General features: G+C 38.9%; 2 protein-coding genes across 2 annotated transcripts in view; both read left to right on the top strand.

Annotated features, from left to right (window-relative positions):
* The window catches only part of trpm4a (transient receptor potential cation channel, subfamily M, member 4a), a 47,590-nt gene that overhangs the window by 2,861 nt on the left and 33,187 nt on the right, over nt 1-11,542 (top strand). The window contains exons 3-4 of the mRNA XM_083780130.1: nt 7,410-7,471; nt 8,314-8,491. Coding sequence (XP_083636256.1) covers nt 7,410-7,471; nt 8,314-8,491 — 240 coding nt within the window. The remainder of the gene's footprint in view (nt 1-7,409; nt 7,472-8,313; nt 8,492-11,542) is intronic.
* On the top strand, nt 9,846-11,140 carry efcab11 (EF-hand calcium binding domain 11). Its single transcript, XM_083780133.1, has 2 exons — nt 9,846-10,062; nt 10,384-11,140. Exon 2 carries the CDS (start codon nt 10,486-10,488, stop codon nt 10,969-10,971), a length of 486 nt encoding a protein of 161 aa, XP_083636259.1. The 5' UTR covers nt 9,846-10,062; nt 10,384-10,485; the 3' UTR covers nt 10,972-11,140.

Raw genomic sequence — 11,542 nt, forward strand, 5'->3', positions numbered from 1 at the left:
AGCCAATCTAACACCAGTCACCAGAAGAAAAATAAATGCTTTAATTAATGATGGGGTGCCATAGTTTTGTACTTTTTGTTTTGTGTCTATGGAGTTATCATTACTCTAATGCAGTGGAGCCACCCTTCATTGATTAAAAAGGGAACATTCCCTGACGGTGACGGACGCTGACGCGCCCGGTGGAGCCCCAGTGTGATAGACCCCCAGGTGTGGTTGTAAATGCTTAGTATGTCTTCCCTGGTATGTTTGGTTTCTTCCTGAAAGGTGAAAGCCTTTGAGTCAAAGGCCCCAATCAAAATACACTGTGGGCATGGCTTAATTTGGCTTAATTTGAGGTGGGTGGTGCTAAGGTGAAAACCAGGTGCGTCATTCTAGACTACGGTCAACATATGGAATGTAAGAACAGGTCAGCTCCATGGAGATCTAAGGGTTTGAGGTCAGATGTAGAGTTGCTGGCCAATATTGATGACATTGGGGATCTCCATATATAGGCAAGCATTCCCAAATTTCCCATAATATTGATGACATCTCCATCCCTGATGATGTCACGTGATGTCACGAGGCATGACCATAATCATAACTGATAATCATAATACCTGATTTCCATGTTTAGTTGTTCTGTGTTGATTTTTCTATTTGAATAAGAGAGAGAGAGAGAGAGAGAGAGAGAGAGAGAGAGAGGTAGAGCAAGGATAGAGAGAGGTTGATGCAGTGCTAGGAAAGCCCCGTCCAGTAGTCTAAGCTGGGTTGGAAACGCAGAGGTGAAGGCAGTGGCATATCACGGCCACAAAGCACAGGCGTGAACGGCACTTCTGCATATTCCGCCAACTCCGCATCTATGATTTGGCCACCTGAACGGACACTCCATGGGCACAAATCTGTGGGTGTAGAATTATCTCTGTTGTAACAGGACAGGCACCATTGTTATCATGCCAGTTATCATTGAGATAGTTGTAAATAAGTTGTTACTACATTTGCCTATCTAACCATGACAGAAACAAGACCCGAGTCTAGGCTGCATAGTCCACTTTTAGGAGATCACCTTTAGGTGATAAGGTGATCACCTAAAATTTGGAGTATGTGTGGGCCCAAATGCGATGGCACTTGCTGCATGTCACAACGTGTCTAACCAGAAGTACAGTAAGCACAGTACACAAGCGACTTCCTGTACTTCTGGTTATGTACATTAGTACAGTAGTGAGATATGGACATAAAACTGGTAAGAAGTTTAGGAGGCACTAGAGGAAAGGAAATGAGAAATCGGCCATCTAGGAGTCGGCTTTATGTCGAAGTGTCCTTGAGCAAGACAATGTACCCCTAACCACTCCCGATGAGCAGGTTGCTGCCTTGAATGTTGCCTCCACCATCAGTGTGTGATTGTAAATTTGTAATGCAAAGGTGCTTTGCAAAAAGCACTATAGAAATTCAGACCATCTACCAGTGGTTCATCCTGCAAATTGCCTATTAGATCTTGAGATATATCTTCATTCGTCAGTGGTGGTGCTGCTGCTAGAGGAAAAGTGCCATGCCATGCTGATATTATACTGAATATGATGTAATTAGACAATAGGTTTAATATACCGGTACTGTTTTTGTTAGGCAGAAGAGGAAGGGGCATTTGGTGGTAGTGGGATGTGGGTGCCTCAGTGGCCCATAGTGACCAGGGCTGCAGGGCATAGCGAAACCATCAGTTTGGACGAGCAGCTCTGAATTTTGTCTTGAATGGACAGCTGATGAAAGGCGGATCATGTCATTAAAGTGCATTTCTCAAAACGTTTTTAAAGCTCTTTTCTCCGCCATAAAAAGTGCTCTTACTGACCAGCGCCTTTTTTTTTTTTTTTTTTTTTTGCGGCTTACGCCTTTTATTGATTTTTGAAGGGACAGACAGTAGGCTGACAGGAAACGGGAGAGAGATGGGGGGATGACATGCAGTAAAGGCCGTGTCGGGTCCGGGAGTCGAACCCGCGGCACACTGCGACTGGATTACCAGTCCGGTGCCCAGACCGTTATGCTACGGCCTGGGCCTGACCAGCGCCTTTTAAATGCCTGCTCAACTTTTTGTAATTTCTCATAGGGATTACTGTAAAAAGGCTGTTCATATAATGTGAACTGCTCTAGCCTATCCTGACTTCACCTTTCTCTTCTCTCACTGTGTTTAGCACAGCCTCTTGACTGGACACTCAATCAGTTTAAGTGGACCACTTCAATATTTGCATTGGCAATAAAGATAACACACACTTCACACAGACACTGCACATATGCACACATGCACGCTCATCCAAGACTAAGGGCCACTTTACTGCACTTGCAGTTAACTCATCTTTACATAATGAAAATGGAATACCCCAGCAGCTTTAAAGGACCACTTCACCACTTTTCAACCTGCTTTCATATAATTGGTCCTCACTAATGTAATAATATTCATGATAAAATGCCACAATTATTTTGTTATTCTGTTATTCTGTGTCTCATGGGAGGGCTGTGGGCAGTTCAGAAACCGTCCACCAGTGGCATCATCGATGGGGAATCCAAGCTAATAGAAACTGCAGGCTTACTATTCGTGAAAAGTTGCAAATGCGATAATGGAAGCCATTGTTCCAACATGTGAATATACTGACCATAAGCTACTGGACATAGAAAATGACATAGACCCGGACAATCATTTCTTTTCTAACATCAATGACAATTGCTACTATTACACTGATGAACAATACAACCAGTCAATCAAGGCTGATGGACAGCTATCAATAATCCACTTCAACAGCAGAAGCATGTATGCTAACTTCACAAAAATCAAACAATACTTAAGTCACTTTATACAACCGTTTAATATAATTACCATATCTGAAACGTGGATTGATTCTGATAAAGGTGTGGATTTCGAGCTGGCGGGTTATGAATTTAATCATATAGAAAGAAATACTAAAGGTGAAGGAGGGGTAGCTGTGTATGTGGACAGTAACTTGAACTACAAGGTGGTAGAAAATATGACAACTGTGATTGATAACCTAGTAGAATGTTTAACAGTCGAAATAATTGTAGAACATAGTAAAAATTTATTAATTAGTTGTATTTATAGAGCACCAGATACTAGTATTGAGGTTTTTAAGGAATGGATTGAAGAGATGTATACATTAAATAATCAAAAAGTACTATTTATAGCTGGTGATACTAATATTGATCTTTTGAAATCAAACAATCACAGAATGACTGAGGAATTTATTAATACCATGTACAGCTTAGGTTTACATCCAAACATTACCAGACCCAGCAGGATCACGCCCCATAGTGCTACATTAATAGATAACATATTCACTAATGATATAGATAACAAAACAATGAGCGGATTATTAATTATTAACCTGTCTTTACCGTCTATGACTGTAATTTCAAAAGAAATGGATCAGACTGCAAACTCCAATTTAGAAGAGTAAGAACGGATGATGCCATCAATGCACTTAAGAATGATTTAAATGCACAAGATTGGGAATCTATATATACGGAAAATGATATTGATAGTGCATATGATAACTTCTTAAAGATATTCATTGTATTATTTGATAAGAATTGTCCACTTAAACAGTATAACAGAAAACGAAATTATATTGACCAACCGTGGATTACTAAAGGATTACAAAATGCATGCAAAAAGAAAAACACTTTGTATAGAGAATGTATTAATAGAAGAACTAAAGAGGCAGAAGATAAATATAAAAAATATAAAAATAAGTTAACAACTATTATAAGGGGATGCAGGAAAGATTATTATAGCAAACTATTAGATAACAATAAAAATAATATTAAAGGAATATGGAATATATTAAATAGTATTATTAGAAATGACTCTGGGAATTAAAGTATCCACAATATTTTTCTGATAAGGGTACTATTAATTACAATATGGAGGAGGTAGTTAATAGTTTTAATAATTTCTTTGTAAATGTAGGACCAAAATTGGCTGAAAATATTTCTGATCCTGTGACATCTGATGAACACACTGATAATATAATAGAAAGGAGTCCCTGCTCAATGTTTCTTACAGCAATAGAGGAGAGAGAAATCATAGACATTGTTGATAACTGTAGTAATAAAATGTCCACTGACTGTAATGATATAGATATGAAACTATTAAAGATGATAATTGGAGGGATTTCTAAACCATTAACATACATCTGCAATTTATCATTTCAAACTGGTAAATTTCCAAACGGCATGAAAATAGCTAAAGTCATACCACTGTTTAAATCTGGAGACAGTCACAACTTCACAAATTACAGACCTTATCATTACTTCCACAATTCTCCAAAATTTTAGAAAAACTGTTCAACAACAGATTAGATTCTTTCATTACTAAACACAGTCTACTCAGTGACAGTCAATACGGATTTAGAGCAAACAGATCAACAGCGATGGCATTAATGGACTCGATTGAGGAGATCACTAATTCCATAGATAAATATAAATATGTAGCTGGGGTATTTATTGACCTTAAAAAAGCATTTGACACTATTAATCATGACATATTAATTATTAAATTGGAAAGATATGGTATTAGAGGAAGTGTATTATATTGGGTGCGAAGCTATTTAAGTGACCGGAAACAATTTGTGAAGTTGGGTGAGGCTGTCTCTTCATGCTTGGGCATTGCTTGTGGAGTCCCACAGGGGTCGGTATTGGGTCCTAAACTGTTTATTATGTATATAAATGATATGTGTGATGTATCTAAATATATTGAAAATGGTAGTTTTCGCAGCTCTACACGAGCTATTGGACCTGGTCACTTCAGAATTATGCAAGTTAAAAAGGTGGTTTGATAAAAATAAATTGTCACTAAATCTGGCTAAAACTAAACTAATGATATTCAGTAATTACAAAATAGATAATAAAGTTAATATACAGGTAGATGGTGTTGAAATTGAGAGAGTTTCTGAAAACAAATTTTGCAAAACACCTTTTGAACTATAAGTCACTACGTATGCTATACTGTTCCCTGGTTTTGCCATACCTAAACTACTGTACTGAGCTTTGGGGGAATACTTATAAAACTTCACTTAATGCATTACTATACTTAAAAAATGAGCTATAAGAATTATACATAATGCTGGATATAGAGATCACACTATAATATATAATTTTTAAACTCATATCTTTTAAAATTCATGGATATAATAGAAACTAAAACTGCCCTTATAATGTACAAAGTAAGGAATAATCAACTACCTGGAAATATTCAGGTGATGTTCTCTGATAGAGAGGGGGGCTATAATTTAAGGGGGGAACTAAATCTAAAAACCAGAGTGGCTCAGACAACACTTAAATCATTTTGTATTTCAATCTGTGGAGTAAAACTATGGAACAGTTTGCATGTGGAACTCAAGCAATGCCCAAGTGTGAACCAGTTCAAAAATATATATAAAGAATACATTATTAAGAGGTATAGAGAGGAAGAGTTACAAAACACTGACTTATCATTTAGATAATTGTACTTAATTGATTGTATGTATATATATATATATATATATATATATATATATATATATATATATATATATATATATATATATATATATATATATATAATATACCATATGTATGTATTATATGAAATATATAAATTATTTTTTATTGATCATAATATGATATATTGAATAGAATATATTATAGAGCATATACAATGACTTACACTATTACACTATTTAATGTACTTGGTTTCTCTGTTGTGAATATTTTAGTTTATACCATGTTGGTTATGAGATGACGTCAAGCGATGACGCTGAAATTAAGCTATAAAGGGGTAGGGTTATATAAGTTTTTTACTTCAACCTACTCCATTTTGAACATACAAAAGTTAATTTAGTTTTATTAATAATAATAATAAAATAAAAAAAGAGAAAAATATAATTATACTTGCGGCCAGTGTGGCTTTTTTTCTTGTTGTTTATACTTTGGGAATATTATTTTTGTTTTCTATATTGCACTTCTTTTAATTCTTTGACTTGTTATGTTCAGAATAAAGTTTTTCATTCATTCATTCATTCATCTTACACCCTGATTTTACTGTGAAGTCTGGATGCAATATGGAAACCCTGGAAAAGAATGAAGGCCTAAGGACAGAGTGCAGTTAAATCCAAGTCCACGTGATGCTTAACCACACACGCACGCACACAGGTTTCTCAGCTAGTGTGTTGGGATGTGAACCTCACTCTCATCTAGAAGAACTCTCCCTCGTGTCTCAACTTGAATCCGTGTCACTGCATTCCTGACATTCCGCTCCAGTGTTCCGTTTCTCCCTCCTTCATCTCTACTGCCCACATCCTTATTGGTTCCACATGACAGTTTGCTTTCTTCACTGAGTTCATTCTCTCACGCAAACACCAGCTGATCCTAGCTTACCTCACCAATCTCTTCATTCCCAGTATACAGTACACACCCACACATGCCCAAACACAACGTGTCAAAAGCCACTGTTGTCATTCAGATGTATTTATAGAATACACAATACTGTGGACATGATGAATCCCAGTAGCTTAATGTGTTGACATATCATAAATATTTACCTTGCTTTCTGTTCTGCTAGTCTCGTGCACATTTTGCACCTTTACACTGTACCAACTAATTAGACACAATCGTCTCTTCTTTCAACGGAGCTAGTATTACCATAATGTTTGGTTTTTTTCCAAATAGGAAGAGAATCTGAAGAAATGTTGTTGAGAACTTCACATCACATGTATATCCATGCATGTATACGTATTATCATGTTATGATAACACCTGGTATCTGCCCAGTGTAACCACCATGGTATGTTATTACTACTAGCCCCCCCCCCCCCTTGTGGCCGTGGGGGGTACTGCGCCCGGTGCGTTTTTAATTCACTAATACATTTATTATTAATCATTAATGTGTCAAATAAAAAAAGGGCTTCGTTACGCCCTCCATATTCATATGGTCAATGCCTGTGTGAAAAGTGGGAGCGATTGGTACAGGCAATGAGGAGCTACGGCAGTGTTTCTGACAGACACACACACACACACACACACACACACACACACACACACACACACACACACACACACACACAGACAGACAGACATTGTTAGAATTATAGTATGATGATGATGATGATGATGATTGGCTATCACGGAGCAGATGTGTTTTAGGGTTAGGTTTATGTCCCAGAATTCCAAGCTATAGCCCAAACCTCAAAGCTAAACTGATTGGTAGAAAATGTTTTTCAATTACAATTGAAAGTCATAGCTAGTTCTTTATAGTTCCTCCACACTGCCTGCTATTTGCCTCTCTTTTCAGCCCTCTGGGCAGGCCGGCCAGTCAAGCTCAATGAGAAAAGGATATCTCTAATTGCTTTGCTCCCTTATGACATTAACATTTATACATTCTTTCACTTTGTACAGAGCTGGATCCCAAAGATCATCAAGAAGAGAGTGTGCACAACCTTCGTCGAGGACTCCTTCAGGTTGGCTCTCCTACCTAATCTGTATTTATATTGTAGTTAGTTATAGCTGTGTTTTATCTACAGTACAACTGCATTGTTTTTTAACTTCTTACTTCTTATCGTTTTTTACTACATTCTATTCTCACCATGTTTCTTTTTTATTGACAATCTGAATGAATGTATTGCAACAAATTTCCTTCTGGATTATTACAGTTTCTAAAACGGGTAGTCCCAATACTTGCCCAATACTGATTGGCTGGTTACCGTCACGTGACCGGTGTAAATTTCACCGATAACCCACACCTTCAGTTACTTTATATCATTCGCAGCTGATTCCGCATCTCTGTAGCTGTACTGGGGAAGGGGAGTGCTTGATTGCCTTACAAACCCATGCCGTGCGGGCGTCTAAGCGCCGCCCGGCTCATATGACTGTGAATGTGTGGCTCCAGGTGGCCCCGTAAAGACATCAAGCGCTATTCTCCCGTCACATAGCCTACTAATAGCAAAACAAGGAAGTGATGTGGCTCGCTCTGGTGGCGCAAAGCATAGCTACTTTTGTGAATTTAATAGTTTTATTAGGTTAATATTGCTATATGTTTGTAACCATTTTAGAAAAGCAATAAGCCACTCGAGGCCCCAGCTTACCAGGTATTTTACAATGGCTGGGAGGGTAGAAGACCTACGCTCCATTGTAAAATACCCGGTAACCTGAGACCTCTCGTGGCTTATTGCTTTAAAGTACAACTGTCTGTCTGTCTGTCTGTCTGTCTGTCTGTCTGTCTGTGCAAGACCCCTATGATATACATAACGTTTGTTTCTTTGTGTGTCTTTCCGTTGGGCTGCTGTATCTTAACTCCTGTCAGCAATGGGGCGCTGTGCCAGTGTGGCGGACCGCGGCAGAGTCATGACTCCATTGCAACAGGGGACTTTTTTGGGGCAGCCATTGTCAGCCAGTGGGACAGTGCCCAGCATTCATCAGAGTACCCCACAGACGCCTTTGGAGAGCTGGAGTTTGCCGGGGCCGGACGCAGACACAGCCATGTGGGTAGCATGATGACCGCAAGCACACTGACACTGATACTTCTTTCAAAGGGGGCCCCCTTTGAAAAAACAAGGAACAAGGAATACTGACAAATTATACTCTGGGAAATGCCCAGCTTAAAAAACTTTAATGTAAAAATGTCCCATACTGTTGGGCGGGCCATTCATAATACAATTCAGGTATGAAGCTGTGGGCCGTATAAAATCGCCCCAGGGCCGCATTTGGCCCGTTGGCCGCACTTTGGACACAGCTGTAAGACTATCAATACTGCAATGTAGTAGTCTTGAATTCAAAATTTAGGCTACTTGAGTATAAGTGCAGAAGTATTGGTATCAACATGTACTTAAAGTACCAAAAGTACAAAGTAATCATTATGCAGAATGTCCCATTTAACAAGTTGTCAAATATCTCAAATAATTTGAAAATAGCAGATCTAGAAGCTCACAATGCGTTGCGATCCGTCGCATTGTGAGCTTTGGTTTTACGTATGGGTCCATTTGGGTCCATTTGGTTTCGTTTTACGCAGTTAAAAATCTATAAGGGTCCATTTGGTTACCAACTCTCCATCATTTTGCTGGGGACCACCTGGAACCGTCTCCAGGACCACTGGTGGTCCCCGGACCACTGGTTGAAATCCACTGCTTTACACCACTGCTTTAACCACAGCATCTGTATTCTGTGGGGGAACATTAGAAAAGAAATAGGCAATCTACAAGCTCATAACGCTGTGAGCTTGAATGTTTGCAGAATGTTCACGTGTTTTTGCCAAGGTTTGCCTACACTACGGTCACATGCCCAGAAATGGACACTAGGTTTCATGTGGTTAAATTATGTTCCGGATTGGAGCTTTAACAGACTGTATGATCTTCCTATTTTGTTGACCTTCATGGAAGCTTATGCCATCACTCAACCACTGAGCCAGTCTTAGAAAGATATAAATAACGACCACGGACACCCGCCGCCAACATATATTCAGAAACTTTGCATTGCCACTATTTACTATTAGAAACCATCTTCTACCACACTCAAAATCTAATTAGTATTTTTCATATTTACAATTTACTACTACTAAATGCCTAAATTGAGTGTCTGCTAAAAGATTTAGCAGATGCTCTTAATCAGGAGCGACTTACAGTAAGCAAGAACAACACATGGTAATACATAAAATACATAGAAACTAGTATACACTATAGAATGCTATGTCTACATAATATGCTATCTAAATTTCTAAATTACATAATTTAGCCTTTTTACACTTATGATTCTGATTCCTTGCCATATGTATTGAATTTGAATTAGAACAGAGTGTAATTTGTTTGTTTTAGTCTACCTTATATAGCATCAATATGGGGAAATTACAATAACATTATTCTACAATGTATAGAGCTTAATGGGTTGTGTTGGAGAGAATCCAGATCCATGTTGGATAATCCACTCCGGTGTTTCCACGGGTGCTAGGAGTTTTCACTTGCCTGCAGCTGCTGGAACTATTCATTGCTTGCAAGACAAGTGTTTTGTTTTTCTTGGTTGGAGAATCTAGTAGGAGCAGGTCTGTGGCTTCAAGAATCCAGTAAGTGCTTTCACATTGTAAAGATATACTCGTTAGCATATTGTGCACTGCTTGCTATATTATGTGAATTCTTGTAATAGCCACATAACTGCTAAAGTAACTTTTGAGGGGATACTACTAGGCTAGGCTAGGCTAGACAAACATTAACTTCCTGGTGCAACTTGTTGCTATGGAGATAGCACAAAGGCAGCCGTGGAGGCTCAAACAACTTGCCGCTAGCAGATAGTGTGTTGTTGTCAATATCCGATTTCTGATACAGTTAACTCACAGGGGAAACACCCCAAATGTGACACAAATAACATGATATTCCTTTCTTTGCAGTTCTGCAAACGTTATCCAGAGTCAGCCTGATTGAGGCTATTTCAAGTTTGAATCCAGAGGCAAATTATTATACCCCTTTCCTGGATTCTTTACTACAGAAGGATGTCTTATGTCAACAGACTGTGTAGACAGCAGAGAGAGATCACTGACGCTGATAAGAAAAGATTGACGACGGTGTTCGCCCTGTGTGATGTGGACAAGGATGGGTACTTGAGCAGGGAGGACCTGAAGATGGCCGTCATAATGTTGTTCGGTTATAAACCTTCAAAGTCAGAAACCAACTTGCTCATTGGGCCAGATTCCCAGTTCCAGGGAGTGACTCTGGATAGATTTGTGATGCTCATGGCGGGAAAACTGTCAGAGGAGGACCCCTACCTGAAGACCAGACAGATCTTCAATGCCTTTGACGCGCACCAGCGGGGCTTCCTCCGGATCGAGGACTTCCAGGCAGCCTTCTGCAGGGTGGCTCCTCGTCTACCTGAGAGGACCGCTGTGGAGGCGTTCCGCCAGGCTGACCATGACTCAGACGGTCATCTCAGCTTCAAAGACTTTGAGGCCGTAGTTAACTATGGACGAGCAAACATCTGAGATAGGAAGATCATCTTGGACCTGCATGGAGCATCATTGTTGTTGAATTGTTTTAATGTGGTATTATTGTCGTGATTTCACATGCTTTTGTATATATTAAACAAACATTCAAACAAGTGAAGATGTGTGATGGCTTAATTTGGATTTGCATTTTACAGTACAATAGTGTGTTGTGGTTGTATGTTTAGTGCAGTAATTTACTACAGCTTCAGACTGTCGACTGTCGACTTCAGTGCTTGGCAGATAACTACAGTCCCATGTATTTAAAGTGTTTTTGAAATACATAGAACTCACAGGAGACACGTTACAGTTTTCAAACTGATTATCTCAATGCAAATGAGTCACGCAGAAGTAGGAAGCACTCCCCTCTGTTTAATACAAATGTCCTTTGACTTCATCAGGAAAATGGTTCCTTATTCAACAGAGTCTTTTTTCTTTTAGAGTTCATTATTATATTATTATATAACAAACTCTGAGATTCTGGTCCTCCTGACTGTTGCAGTTATTTAATCATGTGGCATGTGGCACATGATCAGATTATCCCCCTAGTGGGAGGTTAGGGTTAGGGTGA

Source organism: Protomyctophum parallelum, assembly GCF_964188405.1.
Source record: "Protomyctophum parallelum genome assembly, chromosome: 13".
In the NCBI taxonomy this organism is placed as follows: Eukaryota; Metazoa; Chordata; class Actinopteri; order Myctophiformes; family Myctophidae; genus Protomyctophum; species Protomyctophum parallelum.